At 38.1% G+C, this 26,256-nt stretch overlaps 1 protein-coding gene and 1 pseudogene across 2 annotated transcripts in view; both read right to left on the minus strand.

Annotated features, from left to right (window-relative positions):
• LOC103476899 (extracellular serine/threonine protein kinase FAM20C-like) overlaps window positions 1-26,256 on the minus strand; it is a 46,622-nt pseudogene that overhangs the window by 9,627 nt on the left and 10,739 nt on the right.
• dnhd1 (dynein heavy chain domain 1) overlaps window positions 1-26,256 on the minus strand; it is a 34,199-nt gene that overhangs the window by 7,285 nt on the left and 658 nt on the right. Inside the window, exons 2-36 of one of the 2 annotated variants that reach the window (XM_008429452.2) lie at window positions 24,968-25,384; window positions 24,570-24,755; window positions 24,280-24,483; window positions 24,000-24,110; window positions 23,704-23,860; window positions 23,324-23,575; window positions 22,041-22,181; window positions 21,858-21,951; window positions 21,067-21,197; window positions 20,738-20,981; window positions 20,163-20,320; window positions 19,106-19,231; window positions 18,674-18,950; window positions 17,300-17,427; window positions 16,505-16,703; window positions 15,470-15,564; window positions 15,098-15,326; window positions 14,859-14,984; window positions 14,674-14,768; window positions 11,490-14,589; window positions 11,292-11,388; window positions 11,010-11,169; window positions 10,611-10,893; window positions 9,058-10,534; window positions 7,843-7,942; window positions 7,453-7,567; window positions 7,132-7,318; window positions 6,419-6,521; window positions 6,118-6,246; window positions 4,676-4,867; window positions 4,088-4,507; window positions 2,408-2,831; window positions 1,784-1,882; window positions 1,512-1,688; window positions 495-673 (exon numbers count right to left, since the gene is read on the minus strand). In XM_008429452.2, coding sequence (XP_008427674.1) covers window positions 495-673; window positions 1,512-1,688; window positions 1,784-1,882; window positions 2,408-2,831; window positions 4,088-4,507; window positions 4,676-4,867; window positions 6,118-6,246; window positions 6,419-6,521; window positions 7,132-7,318; window positions 7,453-7,567; window positions 7,843-7,942; window positions 9,058-10,534; window positions 10,611-10,893; window positions 11,010-11,169; window positions 11,292-11,388; window positions 11,490-14,589; window positions 14,674-14,768; window positions 14,859-14,984; window positions 15,098-15,326; window positions 15,470-15,564; window positions 16,505-16,703; window positions 17,300-17,427; window positions 18,674-18,950; window positions 19,106-19,231; window positions 20,163-20,320; window positions 20,738-20,981; window positions 21,067-21,197; window positions 21,858-21,951; window positions 22,041-22,181; window positions 23,324-23,575; window positions 23,704-23,860; window positions 24,000-24,110; window positions 24,280-24,483; window positions 24,570-24,755; window positions 24,968-25,308 — 10,536 coding nt within the window. In that variant the 5' untranslated portion in view covers window positions 25,309-25,384. Of the gene's footprint in view, window positions 1-494; window positions 674-1,511; window positions 1,689-1,783; window positions 1,883-2,407; window positions 2,832-4,087; window positions 4,508-4,675; window positions 4,868-6,117; window positions 6,247-6,418; window positions 6,522-7,131; window positions 7,319-7,452; window positions 7,568-7,842; window positions 7,943-9,057; window positions 10,535-10,610; window positions 10,894-11,009; window positions 11,170-11,291; window positions 11,389-11,489; window positions 14,590-14,673; window positions 14,769-14,858; window positions 14,985-15,097; window positions 15,327-15,469; window positions 15,565-16,504; window positions 16,704-17,299; window positions 17,428-18,673; window positions 18,951-19,105; window positions 19,232-20,162; window positions 20,321-20,737; window positions 20,982-21,066; window positions 21,198-21,857; window positions 21,952-22,040; window positions 22,182-23,323; window positions 23,576-23,703; window positions 23,861-23,999; window positions 24,111-24,279; window positions 24,484-24,569; window positions 24,756-24,967; window positions 25,385-26,256 lie in introns of those variants that run through there. The other variant, XM_017306503.1, reaches the window with a different exon arrangement.

Below are 26,256 nucleotides of genomic sequence, written 5' to 3' on the forward strand. Positions count from 1 at the left end.
CATCAAGGTACACGAGCAAACAAGCAATATGCATATATATATATGTAAATGTGTGTGTGTGTGTGTGTGTATGTATGTATGTATGTTTTTTTTTTTTTTTTTAAAGCCAGATTGCAAGCGTCTCTATTGCTCTGAGCGTTTCACTGGCGGAGTAGATGTATTCCTAAAAGATAGGTTTATACTTGATGCATTTAAATCTGGCAGAGCGGACCAATCACACAGCCGGTGCCTTTATGTGTTGCCTCGCTGGTGGACCGTCTCGGCACCCCGACCAACGGGCTTAGCAAGTTTTCTGGGGGAAACCCTGACAAAACATAGATACATTTTTCAATTTTGGGACTGATACAGAGATTAGTGTCAGATCGGTGCATCTCTATTTTAACCTTTATTAAAGCTTGACCTCTAAATAAATAACTTCCAAGTTTAAATTTGTACAATTTTCAATAATCCAACACAACAGAAACACCCAGAAACAAAAAGTCTGCCTAAGTCACCTCGACTGAGTCCAGTTTCTCCTGCAGGAACTGATTGTAATTCTGGAATCGCGAGTGTTGCATCAGCAGCACTTTGCAATCAGACTGCAGCAGCTGTGTCAGCAGCAGCTCCCGGATCTCTTCTGAGCTCAGAGAAAGGTCAACCACAAGCACTTCAGCCAAGATGGACGGATCGATCCCTGGGGAACAGGAGTAAATGAAACCTTGAGTTATTACTTTCAAATGCGCAGGAAGAGGTCATCACCACAAAGTCAACCTGTTTCCTGCTCAGCATCCATGTTGGATTGTAGCTGTCCTTATAACCTTATCATCCCTTCAAGATTCAGCTATGTTTATAAAAATAGCGCTATGTAAAAGTACTCGCATGCCTTGAGCGTTTTCATGTTTCGATCTTACCTGATAAAATGTGAAACAGCTCAAGAGGTGGAATTTAATCCATGTTAGGACATGAATAAACAAGATTCTTGTTAGCATTACTAAGCCAGCCATCAAAACAAATGTCTGCATGCTTAGTCTAATATTAATGTAAGGAAGGTATTCACAATAATCAATTAATCAATTAATTTTATGATACATAAGATGAGCTAGATAATTTCTATTATGAGGATTAATATTTTGTAATTTTTTAACTCAACATTGTAAACAGATTATAATTTGTTTCTGTTTACAGTTTCTATAAACAGAAAATTTATAATCCATTTTAATTAAGGTTTCAGCTGTTTGTGGTTCTAATTTCTATTTATTGTTTTTGGTTGTCTTGTTTTATTTTGGATTTTTAAAATATCTCCCAGCTGCTTTTACATAATCAAACTTTGTTAGTCTGTGAGAGGATGGACTTGCATCATTATTCTATTATCAATATGTTACGGCCTCAAAAAACCAATATTACCATTTATCGCAATAATTTTTGGGACAATTAATCATCAAGCAAAATTTGTCGCCGTGATAGGCCTAAATGCAAGAAAAAATGCTGGTGCAGATGATATCGGCTGAGACACCTGCAGCAGATGTTCTTACCCCTGTTAAGCAGTCTGACAGGCAGAGGTGTGCTGAGGAAGAGGCGGAAATTTGGATGAACAGGTTGAGGAGGCTGCTCTCGTCTATAAAACCAAATTCGACTTGGAGGCACCAGCTTTGCCAGAAACTCAGGACTAGGTTTGGCACGTTCCACATGAGTTATAAGTACATTCAATCCTGAAAAAAAAGAGAAAGGTTTGCATCAGTATTTGACTTATAAAAAACACTTCATTATTTGAACAACAGGTGCTTTATTTGGTTATTCAAATCACCTTTCTCAGCAGCAAGATCCAGCTTCTCATTGAGCTCCGGATCATCAGCACAGAGCACCAAATCACACTCTAACTCCCTCTCAAGAGTTGCAATCTTTCCTGGACAGGAGGCAAGTGAGATGTATTGACTCCTGGCACAGACTTGAAGATGTTTCAAAACAACTTAGAAATGAGACTCAGTGAATTGCACAAGATGTTATGTGAATATTAACCCAACAGACAAACACAGAGCCGTTATTAACTTTGAAGTTATATCAAAGCATATCGTTCAGTCCAATTAAGAGTGTGTGGCACGACTTGAAAGTCAATGTTCGCAAATAGCAAAAATATTGATGTTTGTTGTTGTAAATTGAGAAAGTGTTAGGATGTTCAAATGGTATGAATACTTTTGAAAAGCACTACATTACCTCCATAAGAAAGAGCAAATAAGATGATCAAAACATAAATATAGTTAGATTATTTTAATCAGAAAACATAAAGTGGCAAAATCTTTATGGTGCTTTGTCCAATCATAAATATGTAAATGCCATTAAATTAAAATAACTTTGTGCCTAACGACTGTGACTCCTTGCATTAGATCAGTTCAGGTTAAACAGAAATAAGTTCAACACTGAGAGGGCCTACCTCTTGTAAACCACTTCTGAGAGCTCAGTTGGAGGTGTTGGTAAGAGTCTGCCAGAAGAGGCCAGTGGAAAATGCAAGTCTCATTGTAGCCCCATAGCAACAGCTTCACTCTGAGTCTGGTCGAGAACGTGTCCTCAAGCTGAAAGTCATTTATTTCTAAAAGCCAACCCAAAGGCAGCGACAGACTCTCAGTCACGGGGATGGGAAACCCAGGAGGGGGAGTAATGGTTTCTGTGCCTCTGTCGGTAAACAGGGAGCTTCTGATGTCTTTGGGGTTTATGTCAATACGTCGAGTCCGGCAAAGTTCCATCCACTTGTCCTTTAGATCTGACCGATTAGCAGCCCCAAACGGTCCTAAGTATGAGATGGTGGCCGAAAGAATAAGGGCGTCACCAGCTATCTTCTGACGACGCGACTCCAATTTCTGAGGTAAAATAAAAGAGAAATTTGTTACTGCTCATTACAGTGCTATGAAACATGTTTTGCCTCCTTGCAGATTTCATGGATATTTCAGATAATCAAACTAGTTTTAAGATTAGTGGAAGGTGACCTAGAAAAAAGGAGAAAAGTTTTTATTTTATTTATTTGCTAAATGTTATATCTGACCCAAAGCTAAACAGTGAATTAACAATGACTGACCACATTTTTCAGTTCAGTTTTATCAGCCACCAAGACACCTAATTCAGGGTTTCAAAAGGTCTCGCCGGCTGAAATTTAAGACTTTTTAAGACAATTATGAATAAAATTTAAGATCGATGTCACGACAGAAATGTACTAAAGATATGCTTTATTTCCCAGAGGACCAAAACTATAAATTTCTGTGATCTTTGGATGTAGCCTTGCATTGGTTGGCAATAGAAATAAGCCAGTGTTGAAGACAAACGTTGTCCAGCCAACAGCTGATAAATTTACACTTACCCATGAAAAGAGCAAAAAAGCTGGTTACTTACTAGCAAGTATTAGCATCTGGTTACCAGTAGCTTCAATGGCATTGAGACAGAGAGTGCAGTGAGTGATATCAGCATGAGACTCAAATGATGGCCTGACACAAAAGCGCCGTAAAAAAAAACAAAAAAAAAACTGATATAGTTGCAGCAAATTTAAAATCGTGTAGGTAGTGTATTTAAGGCCAACATACAAATGTTTTTATTGATTTAAGAGATTTTAAGGACTTAATTTTAGACTTTTTAAGAATGTGGGGACACCCCGTTTGTGAGGATCTGTGTTTTCTGCGTATTTATTTTGAGGTTTTTCTGTGTTTGATTCTGTTCCCCTGTGAGTCTCTGTGCCGTCCTGTCCTGATTGATCCCAGCTGTGTCTTGTTCCTGTGATTACCCTCCCTGTGTATTTAGCTCCACCTGTTGTCTGTGTTCTTTGTCGGGTCCTCGTCGTCTGTCCGCTCCCAGTGCTGCCTGTGCCTTGAGTTTGTTACCTGTTTTCACCATTATACATCATTTCATCATGACTACCTGGGCCTACCTGCGTCTTCCTCACCACCTCCACAACCACATCATGACACTGTTACTCCCACAATCAAGTTGTCACTTAAACTAAATCTGCCTTACAACATGAAGCAGGCAAAAAATATGTAAGGGGGCAAATACTTTTCCACCACATGGCAAAAAAATCTGGGGAAATGATTTGTAGAAATTGTGGGTTTAGAAAGCATGTTTGTATCACCTGGAATTCAGCACTCCAGTTTTGGAACAGCATCGCCACACTCGTAGCACATGTGCTGGCGGCTTCTTCTTCGTCCTCAGCTTTGTACAGCTGCCGTTGGACGTCCTGCAGATCATTTCGAATGTTTCTAAGCTGTTTCTCGTAGTTCTCCAAGCGGTCGTTGGACTCCCTCTCTTGACACCTCAACGAGTGCAGCAGACGCCGTGCAAATCCGGATTTACCTTCGCATCGTTGCTTGAGCAACAGGTTATGTTGCAAAAGGCAGCACTCATACATGGCCTGGATCCATCGGCACAGGGACTCACAGGCCCTGCTGACTTCTCGCACAGCCTCTGGTTCAAACAGAGGACTCATGATTATCTCTTTAAGCTTTTCCAGCTGCTCACCGGTCATACTGGAGCGGTCAAAGAACTGCAGCTCCTGGGTGAAAAAAAATGACTGTCAAAAGCATTCAACAAAGGTGCAAAAAAAAACAATTGTTTCATTGGTGTATGAACTGAAGATTATGAATGAGCAGTGCTTTGATTTGCATTGCATTCTGTGTGATATTAAGAAGGTTTTACTCCGAGAGACTTTCCCTTCACACACCTGAAAAAAGTTGGGCTGTCCAAGGAGATGCTTGGCATTCTCCCAGCCTGCCGGACGGTTAAACATCAAACACATAGCGTCCATAATCTTCACCACCCCCTCTGGTGGATCCCTGTAGTGACGCACCTCCTCCAGGTCAGCTTGATTCAAGCAATTCAGAATATCAAGGCCTGCCAGGAAAGCTAATTGTATCTTGAAGAAGACGAAGCAAAAAAGAACAACCGTAAACTTCTACATGTTCAACACAAAGCGTCCATTACAAAACAAAAGGCATTAATGTAGTTTTGGACAAATGTTATACAGTGTCCTGAAATGGTATTTTCTTACATTTTAAACAAAACATTTTCATGTATATAGAAAGTGAATTTTGTTGCACCGAAATGCATAGCAACGAAAATGGAAAGAGGTGGATATGTATTCAGCGTTGCCCACCCATCAGAATATGGGTGGGCAATATGATATGTGGTACTATTGTGATAACGATTAAATTGACGAAAAGTACTACTTTTTACTTTTTTTTTTTTATGTAACTGTATGGCTGTGACTGCATGACAGCAATCATCGCCCTACAAGCACAAACACTGATCTTGAAAAACATTTCCATTTGTAATATGCTTCTTTAGGACACAAGTCACATAAAGAATTGATTTGTAACTGTATTTAAACATATTTTAAATTTTAGGATATTTGTTGATACACCTTTCGTTGAACGGTGGAGAAAAATAGCAGAATGAATTCCAACAATCTCTGCTTTAGAATTACTTAAGTTGTAAAGAGTATCTAAAATCGGTACCAATTCAGATGTTCAGTGAAGGCCTGAAAGGTTTATCAGAGAAAAGTCGTGAACAACAGAGCTATGAAGAAGAAACAGCAGACAGTTCAGAAAGAAAGTTGTGGAGATGTTTAAGGTGGTTTGAAGTTATAGGCAAAGGTAATTTTATTTGTATTGCACATTTTCAGCAACAAGGCAGTTCAACGTGCTTTACATGAATTAGAAAAAAAACAACAAAAAAAACAAACAAGAAAACCAAAAGACGGACAGAAAGGTAAGAGTAGCAAAAAAAAAGCTAAATGTTGGTTCTACATATTTGATTCTTGTTCTGGGTTACTAAGTACTCCACAATTTGTAAACCAACGAGAGTTTCTCTAGGGTCTTGTTCCAATATTAAAAGTATGAAGCGAAATGTTGGTCTAAAGTAATAAGTACTCCAAAATGCATACTCTAACTGGAGTTTATCGATTAGTGAGGTATAACACTATGTGTGGTTCTCCATGTTTGAAACTGAATTTTCTGGCCTACATGTATGTGTGAGGGAAAACGAACACAGCAAAAGGAGGTTCAACAGAGTATTGACTCAGGTGGGCTGAATACACACAAGACTATTCAAATCTATATTTATGAAAATGCTGTCATGATATAAAACAAAAAAAAAAAACATTACCAGATCTTCAAACTGTAAAATCATCTTCTCTAAGTGACCCAGTTTTTCCTCTCCATCAATGCGTCTCTCCACAGCTTCTTCATAGTCATACTTCAACTGTTGTTGATGATCCAAGAGCTCCAACTCAAGCTTTTGAATAGAGAAACAGAATAAAAAAAGAAACTTCTAGCGAATTCTGCAAATGTTTTGTTCTACTCATTGCTAGAAAAACTCCAAAGGTAAACAACTGTTTAAAAGAAACTTTCAAAAATATTCTAATAGCATTAGCATGTTAGAAGTGCAGTAAATTGCTTTGAATTACCTTCCGTGAGTTAGTCATGTGTTCTTGCAGTCGCACAAAAAGTTGCTTACACACTTCAGATGTTTTATTCACAGCATCCAAGCGTGTCAGAGCATTAGCAAATCTGGAAGAAATATATAGAACTGAATCATATTTCAGTCCAGAAAAACCACGTGTGATATATTGTATTTATCTCCATTAAGGAAAAAGCAGAACCTGACTTGAATGTTAGAATTCTCAACATACACATAATTACAAATGTTATGGCAACTAAGGAAATGGCATAAAAATTAGAGAGAAATGTTTGATTTTAAATATTTTACCCTCATTACAGCTACCATATGTCTGGTTTGATGCATAACAATGTATTTTGTTTGATATTATTTTTTGTTCTCAATAAGCAAAAAAGGAAAGCAAAGTGTAATATTATTGTTTACAATTAATTATCACAATATCTAAAACTGTCCAAAATATTTTGACTCTGCTTTACTCAAGTGAAAAACAAATGTACTGTACTTTAAGTTACTACATTTTAAAAGACTTAAGCATATTTGCAGTCAGAGCTATCAGAATTGTCAGTATGTTTGAATGTTTTTATAGCACATCTTTTTTTCTGGAAAAGCTATACACATTACTATGTTTTATGTAGCTGAGTGTGTTAATGTCATATTTTTGTCAATTCAGGTTTGACCTTAAAATGACAAAAAGCTGCAACGATACTGCAGAACAGCTACCTGTCATGTTTGCTTTGCCATTTGCTGTACAGTTTGTTGTAAACGTGGGCAAAGCAGGTGACGAACTCCAGATAAATCGTAGGGGTCAACGGAAAAGATTTAACAAAGATAGAAGAATGCTTAAATGAAGACTGGTGGATTCCTGCCATGGCCACAGACAAGCTATCCACTGAGAACTCTATGGGTGCTTTAAAAAAGAAAAAAGGAAAAAACACAACCACATAAAACCAAAGAGTTAATTTTTCAGAGGGAGCAAAAAAAAGGACAAAAAAAAAAAAAAAACACGGTTAGGTTTAGATGAGTTCTATTGACAGGACTCACTATTAAAAGGACACATTTTGAGGCTCTGGATAGCTAGTTCTGTCAAAGACTGAGAGGACCATGCCTGGTAGACTTCCACACAGCAGCTGAGCTTCAGGGCCTTGGTCAATTGTGCCTAGAATGTAAAAATATGCATGAAGCAAAATATTGTTAAACAGAACATTCCATATTTTTACCTGGGATGTTGGTTTTATCTTCCTAATGATTGCATGCACAGTAAATACAATAGATCTGACATATTTAACCTGGACAATAAAGTTACTGTTACAATGTTTTAAAATAAGGTATGTATTTTGGATTGTTTATCTATAAAAGTGAATATACGTTAAAAAAAAAATTATTACAGTCAATACAAAGTTTACTTGACACACTCAATATTTCAGCACTTACACTCCAGCGTTGTGTTTCTTTGTTTTCAGGTAAATCATTGACTTTCGTGAAAGACATCAACAGGAACACGTGGATATTTTTGTAATCTTTACCAAAAGACCTTTGGATCACAGAGAAAGACATAACACAAAGTTGAGAGTTCACACACAAAAACCAGTGAGCTTTGAACAATTCCATGCCACGTATATGTATATACTTATATATATTCACAATGCTATAAGATTTTTTTTTTAAATTAAATTAAAACAAAATAGAAACTCAGTTCAAGAGGTACGTTTATCAGGCACTATGACATTACATCCAACTAAATATTTGTACATCATTCTATATGTTAAATGTTACAAAATCCTAGGCAGAAAGTGAATATTTTTCCTCTTAAAGTTACAGTATCTAGCTTTTATTTAAAAATTACTTAGTTCTTAAAATTTTCATTATCCCCTAACAGTATGAGACAGATAATCTATGAAAAAAAATCAAGTAAGAAACAACCAGAGCCAGGATGAGGGTTTGAGTGAGTCATCCACTCTTGTCCTCACCCATTCCCTCTTGCTTCCTGCTACGCTACAGCCAAAACATAACCTGCCACAAGTCCTAAGGCATGGCCACAAATGGTGGATAAATGGTTTTACTTTAACGGGAAGTTGTTTCTCCACCAATAGCACATTTTTTGATGGTACACGATGGTGACTGACAGCGCTAAGACGCTCCTCCAGAATCTGATTGGTTCTTTTTGACCGGGAGCGGAGCATTTCTTTAGACGGCAATAGCAGCACTGGGAAGAGGTGGAGGACCTTGATTTTTTTTCAAAGATTATCTGTCTCATACCTTGCTGTCACATGCAACAGTTTAAATGAATATAGAAAAGGACATTTGTGTAAAAGTTACATACTGCAGCTTCAATTGGAGCAGGAAAAAAAGCATGCTAGCAAGTTTCCCTCAAGTTTAAAAGGGGTTCATTTGTGAGGACTAGACAACTGATACAAAGCATCCCTGGAAAGCTTTGGAAAAGCTGTCCTTCATGCCAAAAAAGAGTTACTTTAGCTTAAATTGCTAAAAGAATTTGGGCTGGCGGTGACAAAAAAGTCTCAGGAAACAGTGCATCACAATCTATTTTAGTCAAAGATGGGTAGGTTTGGTGTGTTGCTGGACTTTATTCTTTGAACAAGTACTACGTTTTGTACAGTGACTAAGTGATAAACTTTATCTTCCACTTACTTTTCATTTATCCAACTTTCCATGCGGTATCGACTTAAGTATTTCAGAGAAGTCACTCTGAAAACATGAGCACTCAGTTTTTCATCTTTGTAATCCACAGGGGAGGCCTTCTGTGCCATAAGCATCAGTATTTCTTCTCTCACAGCCGGACTGATGTTTTCATGGACCAGTATGATGGAATTAATGTCATTCTGATTGGTTCTGTGCCTTGCTTCTTTTAGAATGTCATGGAACTGGGTCTCATTGCTAGAATCTAACTCTATTAACTCATAACCTGTAATGTACGCAGCTAGACGTACAGCAGTTTTACGTCCTGTTTGCCTGTCTGAGCCGATCAGCACTCCATGGCCTCCAGGTAGAAGCAAAGCCCTGAGGATGTGTAGTAGCTGCATCATTCCCTGTGTGTGCAAAATGTATCTGTTTGTTATGCTATAGATGTCATCGACTTCTCTATCAATGAGCGCATGCACCTTTTGCTGTAGTACATCAAAGTCATGCTGCTGATACGAGCTGGGTTTAATCTTTGAGTGATGCTTCACAGCTTCCTCTGCAGGATAGAACTCAGGAGCACACACAAGCCTGGTTGTTTCTTCCACAATGAGCTTCAACAACTCTGGTTCAACAGTGTAACTTTCAAGGCTCGTCTCCTCTGTGGAAAAAGCTCTAGATTCTGCCAGGACATTCTGAAGAGCTGACTGTAAAACTGTACTCCTCCTCTGATGAAATTGTGTCGAATCAACATTCTGACCTACTGCAAGTAATTGTTGGATATCGTCAGCTTCCAAATTGTCTATATGGGTTCCTTCCATAAACTCACGTCCATAGTGAATTAATGTTGTCTTGGCAACAAGTGTCAGAAAAGTATTCATTTCCTTCTCTGAGCAGAACCTGTCACCGAAGGTGCGTATGCACTCGTGTATCCAGAGATGTACTATGCTAAGAATAGGTACTGAAGTAGTTGGTGCGAATGGCAGGAAACCTGAATGTTTTTTTCCTTCTTTCTGGTTTTCTGTGTTTAAAATGTTATGCTGCCACAAGTACATCCCTGAAAACACCTTCTGAATGTCATGGTAAGAGAATATAAAGAAGGGCCTCTGTCCAGTGGGATGAAAATGATCACATACGGCATTGTAAAGACTTATAGTTGCAGTGACTATACAGGTTGACATTTTCTCGACACAGCAATCTAGTGGCATTTCTCTAAGCCACCTTTTTAGAAATGCAGAATGGAAAGACAAAATAGCATCTTCAGAAAGGCTAGGCAGCACAACAATGGAGAAGAGTCTTGAGAGTCGCAAAGATATTCCACCACTCTCACGATCATGATCAGCCAGTCTGGAGATATTGGACGTAGTCAAAAAGCTGACAGTTTCAGAGTTCAGACACTCAAGAAAGTAGGAGTCAAGTGTCACAATCTCTCCTTTTGACATACATTGACGTAGTGCCTCCAAGGCCGTTGATACTCTCCCAAAGACATCTTTCAACAAAAATAAAATATATTAATTTCAAAAGCTTTTTATCTATGAAATGTAACAGTCATTATTTTTACTTACCACATGGGGCTTCATGCAAATCCTCCACAAACAAAAGGAGACTTGGAGGTTTTGCGGTTGAATACACATTATCTTTTCCATATTTCTGCCTGCAGATATTTCTAAGTATGAGGCGCAGGTCTTTGTAGGTCAAGAGTGGACTTGCTGCAATGTTAATGTGTGGCAGGTCAAAACTTGACAAGCTGTGACTCAGAGTAGTTCTCCCAGAACCCGGCTCTCCTGCAATCAACACTGGCTGGTTTGCCTCCAACAATGTGTCCACCAGATGCCAGTATGTCCAAAACTGTTGTAATAAATTGGAAATAAGAATAGACAGATTCAAAGACCAGAAGATGATAACCTGGATGTTCTATTAATTTTCACAATTGTTGGTTCAATATAATGAACAAACGAACAAACCTTTGGAGTAATGCTATTTGTAGACAGCATATCACTGGGATCCATTTTACTGTCTTTACTGAAAAAGTGTTCAAATAAACTTTCTCGCTCTGGAACTTGAATTTTGTACCGAGAAGCAAACAGCACTTTGCGGGTTAGCAAGTCGAATTTTGGCCAATGCCTTAAAAAAAAAAATACAGGTTAAAAAAAGTAGTTACAAATATTAGAAGAGATACTCAGCAATGTAAAACTGGTCAACACACAAAGAACTACATTTGAAAGGCTCCATTAAGATCTGTGTACCTAAAGTGCAGATGTCCACCAAATGCCCAAACATAAGCCACCAAGAAAAAGTTTCTGAAGAGCAGTTCTTGCTCACTTTTTGGGTCATCGGTTTCATCTAAAGTCACATGAGATAGACAGGTAAGTCACACAAAATGGACAATGGAAACTAGCATGACTATCACAAGTGTATCAGCACATCTTTTGTGATTAACACACCTTCTTTGTCTTTTGGGGGGTGCCTTACAAAATGTTGCACAAGAGCTCGCAGGATCCTAACACAAGATGTGATTTCTTGAAGGCCATAATTTTCACATGATCCACTTTCAAAATTATTGACAGAAGTTAAACCATGTTGTCCAAGTAAACTCAACGTTTTGGAGAAAAGATCTTGAGCCAGTCGTTTCCACATTTTCTGTACTCCTTCATCCAGTTTGTACTCTTTCGAGATAGCATCCATTTCACTGCTCCATATGGACTTCCATAGATCAGTGTGTGTGAAATAAACAAGGCCACACCGGGTCACAACAGAGGGACTTGCATCACATAGGTCGGTCATCTCCAGCAGCAAACTGAATTGTGATGGACATAAGATTGTTTCACCTGTTGACATACACAGATGTGGATCCTGGGAACTGCACAGTGTGGTTAAGTAATCTAACCAGCAAGGCTGACCTACAGGCTCTCCGTCCAACACCAACCACTTTGCAAGTGATGTCTCTTCACTGTCTACGTCATCTGTAAAGATTTCAAGGCATGCTCGATCGTATCGTTCTGAATCTTTAAGAACTTTTGCGACAGCTCCATCTTTCCATCCTCTTTTTTTGCAGAAACATCCAAATAGCTCACTGTGGGACATGGCATTAGGAAACAGGACCACAGTGTCAACATAGCACCATTTCAATGAAATGATCTCTGCTTCTCCATGTGAGGTACCTTTGTTGTTTATACTTGTGCTTGCCAGTCTACTTAGTGCCCCAGCCAGAATGCTGTAACAAGTAGTTTTTCCACTACCTGATGGGCCAATAAGAATGACCGTTTGAGAGAACTTCATGGTCTGGTACACAGTAAAGGTTTGCTTTATTATTTCCTTGTGACAACAGAGATGTACTTCTTGCAGTTCTTCAACAATAGCATTCTGAAGTTGTCTTTTCTCGCTTTCTTGAACAAATTTTTGAAAATCTGGAAACTGAACTGCTAAAGGGAATGTGTCCTTGAGAATAGTGTAGAACTGGGAGGCTTTCCTGTGCTCCGGTGTCAAAACAGAAAGAATAGCTTTGACAATCGCTGTTTCCTCCATCAAAGCCTGTAGAGTGCACAGCAGAGCTTTGCGTAACTTTGGAAACTTTGTAGTTTCTTTTTTGTCTTTCACAAAATGTTTGTCAGGCGGTATTTCCACTGACAAAGGATCACTCTCTTTAGCAGCACTTACTTGATCCCGAATGGAAATTTCTCGCTGACTTATAGCATGGTGTAAGTATATTTCTGAGGCAGAGATGAGCTTTTGCAAGACAACAAGAAAACAGCTTTGATTGTCATTGAATAAATCAGGGAGGCATTCAGTATCTTTAATCAGGGTGATCAGGCACAACAGACGATGGCTCAAAGACAATGCATCTAAGAATCCCATGGAAGCCAGCGTCACTTCAGCAACAATTCTGTAATCAGGGTGTGCTAATGAAACAGGTCTGGCAGCAAATCGCAGGCAATCTGGAATCTCTGCTGCATATTGATTAGATGAGGTAAGAACACATCCAAAGCTTGTGTTGAAAAATGTTATTTTCCCTAAAAGCTCAGAATGGCGTTCTGGATCTAAAATCTCAATGAAACCTGTGTCTCCGGGTGCAATTTCACACTCTGACTCCTCTATCAGCTTTTGATTCCTTTTTTTCTGTACATTCACATAGTAGTGGGGAATGTCACTGAGAAGTTGTTGTAGCACTGTCAGGACACCTTGTGATAGTAAGTCCACAGATTCCAATAGAAGCCACACTCCTGCCTGAATGGCACCCACCAACATTCGTTTAACAACAGCAGATGCCATGCTTGGAGAGCACTCTTTAACCACAACCAGCTGTCCAAGTGCTTTTCCTAGCTGGATTACAGTGTTTGTTCTCCCAGACATGGAAAGTCCACCCATGAACCCAGACCTGTACCTTATCAAAGCAAGAACAAGTCCCAGTGTTGCCTTGTCTGTGGTGGGAGTATGCACCAACAACCAGTCATGTGGTCCATAATACTCAAAGCCGTACTGGAAATGGTGATCCAAAATATCCACATAACATGACGGATTATCGCTGCAATCCAGAATCTCATCTTCTGTGTTGATATGATACTTCATCATGCTTAGCCACTCAAAAGATGACTCGGGTACCCCTGGTAGGTCCATGAGTCGAGACAGCTGCTGTCCATGATTCATTGCAAGTTGCACCAAGGCCCGCAAACACATCATTGCATATTTGGAAATCAAACATTTATTTTCAGAGCCCAGGACTCTATTCCTGATAACATTGCAAAGGATTGTCAGTTTTAAATTGTTGTTTGTTTTGAGCTCGTTCAACGCTTGTGGACTTCCTTCCCGGAAAGCCTTGAGAACACATCTGCAGCAGAATGCCTCCTCTACCACAAGCAGACATTGAAGTGGAAAATCCAGAAACAAATCTAATAATGGGTGTGCATCTTTCGTCTCGTCTGCATTGCCCGACTCAGAGTCATCCACATTACAGATGTACATTAGCTCTTGACCAACCGGCTCAAGCTGTCTTCTCAGCACTGTGCACTGTTTTATGAGTTTTATCATTGACAATTTCAAGTGTTTTTCAAATTCACATAGCCAAATCAAGATGTCAGGGTTCGACTTCAGAGGAGGCTGAAAAGCAATGTGTTCCCGAAGGCTGCCAAAAACACCCAGAACTTCTATCTGTTTGGGATTTTCAGATGAAGGCCCAGAGCTCTCTAAAGTGCTTGTATGTGATAATCTTTTAAGATCCACTTCAAGCAAATGTACACCTTTGAAGCATTTGCGCAAAAAGAATTGCTGTTTCAGTACCAATGGGTGAAAAGAGAGTAGCTGTATTATCTCACTCTCGCTCAAAAAGGACAATCTTGGAAACTGCTCACAAAAGTTCTGAAAAAGATTCTCCATCTGGTTGGAAATATCTTCCATTGTGAACAAACCGTCAATGAGAGTCTTGCAAAGGCTTTCACTGTCATGTTTGCGATTTAGTTCAGAGCACACGAAGGTCCACATGTGAGGGTCCGTTGAGATTGATTGCATAATTTTTTTAAAAGCATCATCAACTGGTTGAAAATGCTTCAGCTGAAAAAACATCCATATGAAAATACTTAGTTTCAAAGCTTTTAAAATGAGACATGTTCAACTTGTGTACACATTAGAACTTACCAGATTTTCTTGGTCACAATTTGATGTTTCTATGAATGCTTTTGTCAGGAAGACCCAAATTTGCTGAAATCTATCAAATAAATCAAGCAGCTTATCTATAAATGAAGAGGAAAAAGGCAGTTTATTTTAAAGAGCAGAAGACAAAGAGAAAATCTTTTAACATACTTTCTTAATCACTACTTCACCAAGAACTTTTAGAGACTCAGCCAATTTTCTCAGCTTTAGCCTGATCTCAACACTGTGTGGGGACTTCATCATAGTGGAAAGTGTTATCAAGTCCTTCTGGATCTCAACAAAGTGTGTTTCTAGACCTGAGAGAGAAAGTAGGAGAATATTGCTATAGCATAAACTCCTGAGGTATAGAAGCAGTGAAATCAAAGTCTTCAAGTGAAATACCGAAATGGTCAAATTTATTTGGCCATACCAACAATGGTGTATCTGGTACCATTACAGAAGCATTGGCTGGTGGTTTTAGCAGTTAACCGGATGGATCCTATGAAAATCTCTTCTCTGTAGAAGCTACTTGTAGTCGTACAATGACAGCAAGCAGGGAGAACCAACTCATGTAGCTGAAAGAGTCTCTGTTTCCATTCTGAAGAAAGTATATGGAGATCCTTCTCCAAGTCCCTCTCTATTTGTGCGTCCCTGCATGTCTGAAAATAGTAAAAATTGAAAAAAGGGTGGTTTTTACATTAAGTAATTATTAAGCCTGATTTCCAAAACATGTTATCTTGCCTTTTGTTGCCATTCATTCACTACTGTACCAGACTGTATATAATCTGAAATGTTTACTCGCCTTTTCCAAAAGTGTATGGTGGGTTTCAGAGACAAAGAAAGACATGAATGTACCAACAGTCAGGTTGTTCTCTTGAACATCAAGGAGGCCCATGTCTGTGTGACACAACATTTTTATTAATGTTTCATATGACTCTTGGAATCATATATACCTTGTAAAAGTATTTACATCCCTTAAACAATTCCACATTTTGCCAAATACAAATTCTTGTGTATTTTACAGTGGTTATGTGATACAGATCAACACAAAGTAGCACTTAACTGTAAAGTGGGGAAAAATTATATAGAGTTTTCTAAATTTACAAATAAAAACCTTGGAGATAAGGTGTTTATTACCATGACTCAAATAACCTTGCGTAAAAGTCAATGCAACCTTAAAATAAAATCATAGAAATTAGTAAACAATAATATTCGAAAACAAACAGCAAAAAGAAAGTGTTGTTAAAATAAAGAAACAAAAGAGTCCTACTGATGGATTGACACAAGCCTTGCAGAAGTCAAAATAGACTCAATGTAGAACAATTCTTTCAGCAGGAAAATGAATCTAAACACACATTCAAAATACAATGGAGTAGTATAGATCAAAGCATATTTTGTGTTGGAATGGAAAAGTCAAAGATTTTATGTAAATCCAGAGGATGTGAGACAATTCTTCAAACTTGCCCTAGAGAGGCTGTTCATTTAATATAGCTAGCTTGAAAAGTCAGAAGGGCAAATGCTGGTGGTTCTACAAAGTATTGACTAAGGGTGTTTAATATGAATCCATGGAACATTTTTCTCAATTTCAATAAGCAAAGAATGCTGAAAACTACATATCCTTGTTGTTCCACTTCACAATTATGCACAACTTGGTGTTATTCTGTTATATTAAATCCCCCTCCCCCCCAAAAAAAAAATAAAAATAAACAAATAAATTATCTTAGTAGGAAAAAACAACAGTGAGCAGTGAAAAAATTCACATGAAATGATTATTTTTGCAAAGCACTGTATAAGATGTGGTTCATGTGGTAAAACATACATACATAAAGTCACTAACCGTGGAGAATAATTTTCCAGTGTTTCTCCTTAAGCATGGACTTCTTCAGATTTGCCAAGACCTCAGCCTGGTAGCTTAGCTTTTTCAGGATTCTTGAAGTTTCTTCCAGCACTGCGTCATCAGCAGGGATGATACTGGTCAAAGACAGTGCTTGGTTTTTCCAAAGGATAATTTTCTCCATAGCTTGTGGCACTGAAACCTAACAATGAAAACAAATCAGGAGATAAATGAAGCATCATAGAATAATAAGGATTTCTAGACTTACAAGTTTAATATTTTGTAGTACTATAGTGATAATAATAAAACTGGCCATAAGAACTATTTATTACTTTTTTTTAGGTAACTGTAAGGCTGTGACTACATGGCACAGCAGTCACAGCCCCACAACAACAAATGCTGCTCTTAAGAAACATACCCATTTATAATACACTTCTTTAGGATACCAGGCACGTATAGAACTTTGATTTGTATCATTAAACTGCGCATGGTAGCTGCATTTAATCACATTTTCTAATTTCTCAGTACCTATTGATACTCTCATAGGAAAAATTTCTCAATTACTAAAATAATCATTTACAACAGGCATAAATTGCATTCACAAATGTTATATGGCGTAGGTTTATACAAGTTATTTAAGCTCCAAAGAAATGAACAGATGCCAGAAAAGTATCACAAATTCACTTAAGGCTGAAGGACATTAAAATTGACTTAAGGAGTAGCTCAAATAAAAAAAAATTATATTGTAGCTATTTCATTTTCTCTGGTAAGATAAAAATGAATGACTTCACAGGTTACATCACTGAGTTGCAGTAGATTCCACTCTTCCATCCATGCAGTGCACTCAGCTTTAAGTTGCCACAACTCTCCACGGGCGAGAATTTTCTTGACATCTACTGCCAGACTAGCTAGATCCAGTTGCTGCTCTAATGGGACGCACAAAGAGTCAGAGGTTTAGTAACTTGATAACATCTACCGTATTTTCCGCACTATAAGGCGCACCGGATTATAAGGCGCACCTTCAATGAACGGTCTATTTTAAAACTTTTTTCATATATATGGCGCACCGCATTATAAGGCGCATAGAATAGACTCTACAGTAGAGGCTGGAGTTACGTTATGCATCTACTAGATGGAGCTGCACTAAAGTGAATGTCAACAAAACAGTCTGACTCCGGTCGGCGAGGAGAGCCTTCTGACTGGCCTGGGGTGTGGCCGGACGATGGTCACCCTTCTCCATTCGCGCACAGCATGTTTGTGGAGAACGTGGTGCTAAATGACCTGCAGACGACCTGATTCTAGACCACATGTGTCAAACTCAAGGCCCGGGGGCCAAATCTGGCCCGCTGTAGCTATTTATGTGGCCCTCCAGACTCCAGATTACATCAATAAGTCCTTCCAGTTTTTCACAAATACACAAAATTCACACAAAATCAACAGATCCCCACATTTATTCTGATTTTACTGACATTTTTTCTCAAAACTGGCCAAAAACATTAATTTAACCTCACTTGATGTCAAGTTATATATGTGACTGATACAGCAATTAATAAAAAGTCACATTTAACATCATATTTTAGCGCAAATATCGTAAACATTTCTGACAAATATTCCTATATTATCACTACAAAATCTATGATTTTGATTGCAAAAAAACACAAAAACAATCACAAAGTTCGGCTGATCAGTGTGAAATTTCACTTTAAGAAACACTTATTGGATGCTGAAACATCTATTAATTAATATTTTAACAGTTTAATGGTTTTTATCAATATATTCTAGAACAACCGGCCCTTTGAGAACATTCAGATTTTCGATACGGCCCAAAATGAAAATGAGTTCGACACCACTGTTCTAGACTGTCGGCAGGCAGATAGGTCAGTCCAACTTTATTAACAAACCAGCATTCTGACAACTATCCCAGCATGCACCACGTGCTTTTTCTACGGGCGAAAATGAAGTCGGCGGCTGCTAGACCTGTTGTGGCTCAATATTGGTCCATAAATAAGGCGCACCGAATTATAAGGCGCCCTGTCGGCTTTTGAGGAAATTGAAGGTTTTTAGGTGCGCCTTACAGTGCGGAAAATACGGTATTTCTCAATTAGTTGCATAACTATTAAAGATGCCTATTCTTTTTTTTTTCTCATATAAAATATTTTTATCTGGACTCACCTTGCATAGTTTGACTGCAATTACTAAGCTCCTCCAGTTTGGTCCTGAGTGTTTGCACACGTGTCCCCATGTATTTTAGTTTACACACCATCTCGTTGGCATTCTGGTTCGGGTCAAGGAAAGGCCCAGAGGTGGCCTTAAGGACTATATGTCTAAGGTCATATGACAAATATGAAAACATTGTGCCCAGTGCATTGATCACAGTGGGAAGGTCTTGGGACACAAGAGCATGAGCCTGTTTCAGGTGGGCAATAAAATTATCCCACATCCTCATCATCTAAATATAAGAACACAAACGGATGCAAATGAAAAAGTCATATTTCGAGATCTGACCAAAAAAGTTGCAAGTTTTCAAGTTTATGCACATAAACAGAGAGCACGTCTAAGAAGTGCCTTATTTATGGCATAATTTTCACATCTCTGTCAGCTAACCTTCTCTTCTAAAGCCAGCTCCTCCTCAGTCATCTTCCTATAGATCATGCAAATTGTGTCACGGAGAGAGAGAATGTATTCCAAACGCCTCTGCATGTCAGCCAGTATTTTCTCCAACTCCCTGACCTGCACAGGGGCAACAAACAACCTGTTTATCAAACAGATTTTAAATGATCACAACTTCATTAACTGTGATTAAAATACCCTCCTCCCTCTACCACTTCCCTATAGTTGAGATGTCGGTTGACAGAAGGATGTTGAAATAAATGTGGCACAAACATCAAATCCTTGAAATGGAGAACTTTTAAAAAGAGAACAAAGATGTACTGTATAGACACATTGCTTTGTTTTTCAATATGAAAAAGCAGTGCATAAAGGAGCATCTGCCACAGTAAGATAAAGACACATTTTGAATAAATTATTCACTTGGGTTGAAAGTGTAAAAAAGAAGGCCTAAAATGACATTATTATTCATAAACCTTTCTTTTAAGTGTAAAACAAACAAAATTGTCTTTAATTTAGAGACATAAGCAGATTTGTAGGCCATCCTGGCAAAGATCCAACCTAATTTGAATACGCTTATTCATGGTGAAGAAATTATTGTTTTTAATCAAATTACCAGAGTTGCTGTTGGTACTTCTAACAATCAAGTCAATATAAAAGTAGCACTTTTTTTTTTACTTTTTAAGATTATCAAAAATGTCTAATTAATAGCCCACACCTTTCTATTTCCATAGCAACAACCAGCAGGATTGTACAAGGATATGTAATTATTTTATCTTGCCAGAACACACAGTAATGTGGATGAAAAAAGAGGTAATAAGATAACGACTGTGGCATTTAGCAAATATAAATATTTTTGGTCATTCTAAGTCACCCAGAACAAAAGAAGTTTGGTCTGATTTAACGTCCGACAGTGAGAGAAAAAAAATCTGTATTCAGTGTACGCAAGTATCAGATTTTAACTGTATTTCAAGTTGTTATAAGGCATACAACCCTTACTTTCAAATGTTGTCCTCTTTTGTGTAAGCATCTTATTTTGAAAAAGTTTCTTTACCGTAAAGACGAATTGAGAGAAGTCATTCACATCGTCCGGTTCTGTTTTGAGTTCAGCAGTCATCCTCTCTAGCTCCTCCATGAGGGTTTCTGACTGCCTCTTCATCTGGTCGACAAGTAGGCTTTGCACTTCCTCCTTAATGATGCTAAGCACCTCCACTGATGAAACAACAGGAAAGAGAGGAAGAGGATTTATCATGAGACACAAAGTACATTTCTCAAACCATATAGACATTAGCAGACCTTTCATGAGGCTTAAAGAGCAGCTTGGTGGTTTGTACGTTAAAATTGTGCAATTTTTGCGACAAATCTAGTTTAATGTATTATTTGACACAGATACCGCACACAAATTTGCAAAATCAACTCAATTTAGAAAGGTGTTTAAATGTATTCCCTGTTCTTTTTTTTTTTTTTTTTTTTTTTTTTTACAGTTTTCAGTGCTTTACATTATTTAACATTTTAAAGGTTTCCAAAACCCCAGAATATTAATATCTGACTTTCAGTTTATGAAACCAAAAGTTGCACTTTGAGGTTTCATGAAAAGGAAGCTTTTGTTTTCGCACAGTGAACACGTACTTAGAGTTTGCTTTGTGCTGGTAGCATGGATGATGATCAGCTTGTTGGATGTGCGGCTTGATGGGGTCACTGTCTGGACTCTCTGAGCCCAGCAGCGCAGCTGCTTAATGAGCTCCTCATACACAGACGCAGGCTGATCCTTAATGGTTTCCAGTAAGGCTGAGCTCCACTGACTGACAAACAAATGGATGTTCTTCAGCCATGAGTAATACGTATAGAACTGCTCTATTTCTAGTCCGGAGACCTGTCCAAAGAGACACGAGAAGATATGAGCAGACTACTAATATTTAAGATCAGCTTCTAGTGGTCATAAAAACAGATACTTTTACCTTGATGATCTCGGCATGCTCAGTGTCAACTTGCTTTGTAACATCATTGATGTTGACGTACCACTCTAGCTGGGCTTTGGAAAGAGGATAGTAGCAGCCATCCACCATTTTACCTTCCACTGTCAAAGAAGCTGAATGAGAGAGGTTGATCAATCAATCACTGCAACTGCGTTTGCTTCTGGAGAACAATAAAAACTTGTCTTTTTTACAAAATTGCAACTCAAAGCTACGGAAGCTGAGAGCGGACATCTTTTGCACATACTTTTTGCAGATAGTTTTCTGGAGATAAATTAATTTGTCAATGGTTTTCTCAAGATAACGAGTTAATTTCACAATGTTTTTATTGAAATAAGTTAATTTCACAAAAGTGTTTTTCAAGATGAGTTAATTTTTCCGATTAATGTTTTTTGGATAACAAGTTATCCCGATGGTTTTCTTGAGATGAGTATTTTTCACAATGGTTCTCTCAAGGTAACTAGTTAATTCCACAATGTTTTTATTGAGATAACTGGTTAATTTCACAATGTTTTTATTGAGGTAGTGAGATAATTTCACGATGGTTTTCTCGAATTAACGAGTTAATCAAGGTGTGTGTTAAACCTGAATCCATCCTTTAAATCCATGCCAATGGTGATAGCTTTACTTGAGAAAACCATCGGGAAATTAAGTCATCTCAAGAAAACCAAGGGAAAATAAGTATATGTAGAGCATGTCTGCTGCTGGCTTCCGTACAAAGCAACACGATGTTACTACAACACAACATTAATAGAAACAAAAAAAAATGACCATACCTGTCACAGTAGAACATTCAGCAGAGGTTAAATCCTGATCCGAGTCACAAGGTTTGCTGCTGGTCTCCAAGAAGAATCCTAAATCGTCACATATCTGTCAGGGATGAAAAGAGTTGATGTTCATACAGTACATATTCTAATTTAAATATCATAAAATTTGTATTAAAATAAATGCTTAGCTACCTGAACAATGGTGTCAGCCCTCAGGAAGGAATTGGCCAGTGCTTTGTGAAACTCAGAGATTGGTGGGTCAGTGCTTAACTGACTATTGGTAGTGAAACGCAATTCAGTGTGGAAGACACTGCGACGCTTAGATGAAACTCTCTGAGAAACACATAACACAATAAACATCAGCGTACCAACTCCTAAAAGATGAGCTTCATAATAACTCATCTTTTCTCCGTTTATGTTAACGGGAGAAAAGTGCGTCTTAGTTCTGAAAGTAACATTTAGAGGAGACAACGTGAAAGTGACYGGTGACTGGTTTTTGCCAAGTGTTAATTCCAAATGAAACTGATGTGTAATTCTGCTTTCCACAAAGGCCAGATTTGGGTAGTGCACTGCAAAAACCTGTCCTACTAACATGTTATCCCACCTACGCAGTGGATCTCTGCAACTGTTTGTGCCAAACTCTATAAACAAGAGTATCTGCAGGTTTCAGAAAGTCAAACTTAAAACCATTTTTATGCCACCACGAATGAAATTTAAGACTGAAAAAAAAACATAAATATATGGAATATTAGAGGGATCCCTCTCTATTACCATCATCCATAGAAAAGCTATGAAATTTCTGGGCTCTGTTTGAAGCTCTTGGCAGTGGCTTTGTGCTTCTCACACTACACATGGCTCTCTATAACCTTAACACAGACAGCGCCAAGCTATTTTTTCCCCAGAGCACACCAAGTATCATAATGGTAGGCAAAAGTGAGCTAATGGAGGAAAAATTGTCATCCGGCCAAACGGCAATAGGTCTGCACTTAGCCATTTAAAAAAAAAAAAAAAAAAAGCTATCTAGCAAACACATATTAGCAGGTAGTAACCATTAGTTTAAACTATCTTGACTTTAAAATTTAGAACCTGTATTAATGTATTTAAGGCACACATATATTTTTTAAATGAATCTAAGATATTTTAAGACCTTATTTTTATGTACATGAACTTAAGACTTTTAAGACTTTTTAGAGAACAAACACCTGATAATTTGATGGATTAAACAGTATTCTTTGAGATATTCAAAAGGAATACCATTTCATAGCCTGACCTAACTTTAAACTGCTCCACAACTTTACCATTGCTGTTCATTGGCATTCATATCATAATGCTGTTAGTTAATTAACTTTCTCAAATTGCTGACTGAATAAATTTGCATACTCTTTTTACGTTAAAGTTTGTGCTTTTAACTTCACAAAACATTTGCGCTACATGAATACTTTTGCAGTGCACTTTGTATTACATTCTCTTAATACCTTAAAGAATTTGAGAAAAGAACTGGCATCTTGCTGAAAGACAGTAACAAGATTCTGTATAATGATGTGATGGACCAGCAACGCAAAGTTTCCCAGTTTCTTCAAAATGCTTTCTGACTCGGCCAGCTGTTTCTTTATGCTTTCTCGGCAGGCCAAGAGCCGATGAATGGGTTCAAAAGAATTCCTGTTCTCTCTGGAAAGTTTTAGTTGCATCTGGAGCTGCTTGTTATTTTCATAAGTCTCTTCTTTTACCTGAAGATAAAAAAAAAGTTTCATCAAAGAGAATTAGACGTTTTTCAATTAATAAAGCAAAAACAATAGTCATGCTGAGCCAAAAATTACATTTTCTTTTTAGATGTCTTTGTGAAACAAAGACATACCGAATTCAGAAGCGCGGCTTGATATTTGGATAACTTCTGTAGAGTCAGAAAACACTCATTGTTTTTCGTCATCAGTACTTTGTTGAATTCTAGCAATGAAAGGCTTTTAGAGTCATCCAAAGGCATCCAGTTTATTCCTTGTAGCTCCTCAATTACTCTGTAGGCACAGGGAGTACAAAAGTGGCTTAAAAGTCCAATTTTGTTTGCTTCACCTAAGCGTTTAAGACTGTTTGCCTTCAACACAAATGTTCCAGTATTATTTATCACTATTCAAACTGAAGTTCCTCCTAACTTACCCAGATAACAGATGTAGAGCAGTTCTGAACTGAGGTACAGCTAAAAGTAGCAGATCCTGAAGCTCTTCGCACTTGCGTCGAAAATGTATCCTGCGTACCGTCTTACGCCAGCTGCCACGCGCAGCCAAGAGAAGATGAAAAAAAATACATATAAATAACGTTGCATATGATAGCCCAGCAGTGAGAAATGGGGGTTTTTAAAGATCGGCAGTCGGTGATTGGCCAGAAAGCTACGATGCGCCCCCAGTAAGACAGGCAAATTATAGTTGAAGCACTTTACCTGAAAAAGATTTTGCTCATTCTGAAGTTTCTGAAAAAACTGATTCTCTGCAAAAGCGTCCATAGCACGTACTCTCTGTACCACTCTGCAAGACTGACAGCTCCACCAAATCCTGTCGTCGTCACGTGAACCACAGAATTAGGGCAGAAGACGTAATGGTCCGTTCCAGCATCTGTGGAATGGACCACTTGCAGATCATAAGGCCTACAAATCAAAATTACACTTACACACTCATTTACATTTTAACATTCAGCAATCAAGCAACAAAAGGAGTCGGGTGTCAGTTCTACCTGTATGTATCCTTATGCACTTCCTTCAGGTAAAACAGTTCCTCCAGGTATTTCTTCTCTGCAAACAACTGAAAAACCTCTATGCCGGTCAGAGGATATGGATTTTGTTTACTTCCTTTTGCAGTTTTCATTTTTCTTCTGCCCTTGCCCACTGACACATATATCGATTCATCATCCGCTGCAAGACTGAAGCAACAAAGAAGAATCAGCAAAAGAGAAACTTCTTCAGGACTCGAAGGGGAAATTCTTGACCCTTTGAGATTGGTCAGTTTTTCATGAAAGGATTTCAGTTAGAAATATAACCTTCTGTTCAGCATTACTCCATTGAAGTTCAGCATTTAGACACAAAAACGTTATTTCATTTTTTTCAGTTTTTTTTAACTACCAAACAATATTACCTCTCTGCTTTCAGCTGAGCCATTGCAGTGGGGGTGTCAGCTCTTAAGGCAGGGGTCACTGGTCGAAGTCCTTCAGCCCATTTTGCCTCAGCTAAGGCTCTCTGTGAACCAGCATCACCGACGAAATGAGGTGGTTTCCACAACGACTCGGGTTTGTTAGATGGAAGGTTTTCGGTGAAAGACGTGAAATTGAAAAGGTCCTTTGACCCGGAGGATGTCGGGAAGCATTTCTCAGAGAACAGAGGCAGTAAAGTTCTTTCAGGGGAGTGGGCCTTTTTCCTAATTATGGGTCCAGACTTTGATTTGTCTCTATGACACATCGAAGAAGAGCCAGCAAACATGCTGCTGATTTGTTTGTGTACACCACTAGCTGGTGTAAGAATAGCAAAATTGACCTTGCATTGCAACAGTGAGTTTCTGTAGGGAAATAAAGAAATGAGATAAGGTTACAGCCATGCTTTATCATGCAGTAGTCACACACAGAGTCGCAGATGAAGTTGAAAGAAAAGCACACATGATTTTCAATGGTTTTAGCAAATACAAATCTGAAAAGTTTATACTTGGTTGCCCTGAATCAATACTTTGTATTATTGCCATTTTCAGCTGCAGGTGTTTTGGGGTATTATTTTACACTAAAAATCCCTGTCAATTTATGCTTCAAAAAAACCCAAGCTTAATCAGATTGAATGGAAAGTCTTGCGTCATTCTAACACACCTTTAATGCTCTAGCTTTATGTTTAAGATGTCTATTCTGTCAGGAGGTGAACCTACACCCTCATACACCTGTGTGTTTTTAAAAGCTTGGGATATTTTTTCATCCAATATAAAGTTTTGTTCTACAACAAATGGACTCTGTTTATTCATTAGTTGACCTCTGAAGGCAGTTGATAATACTACCTTCAGAGGTAGTAAGGTATATATCCCAAAAATCTTAAAAGATACTGAACCATTTCCACACCACACTTTCCAGATTGTTGTTTGGAAGAAAAGGTAAAAAGCACGTATGCTTTGCCTTTCTCCACTTCATGTTAGTGCACCACATAATATCACAGAAAAATACATGAAAGTTTGTGGCCAAGTCTGAAAAAGTTCAGATTGTGAGAATTTTGTTGGCACTGTAACTTTAAAGATTTAAATTAAATATACAGTCAACTAAGCAAGATAACAATGAATGTAATACAACGGATGACGGAGTTAAATTATTGACAAGCCTTACCTACCTCACCGCACAACACCTGTATTACCACTATATTAAGTTTCTTCCACTAAATAGAACTGTTTCTTTCAGT

Source organism: Poecilia reticulata, linkage group LG1 (genome assembly GCF_000633615.1).
Source record: "Poecilia reticulata strain Guanapo linkage group LG1, Guppy_female_1.0+MT, whole genome shotgun sequence".
Taxonomy (NCBI): domain Eukaryota; kingdom Metazoa; phylum Chordata; class Actinopteri; order Cyprinodontiformes; family Poeciliidae; genus Poecilia; species Poecilia reticulata.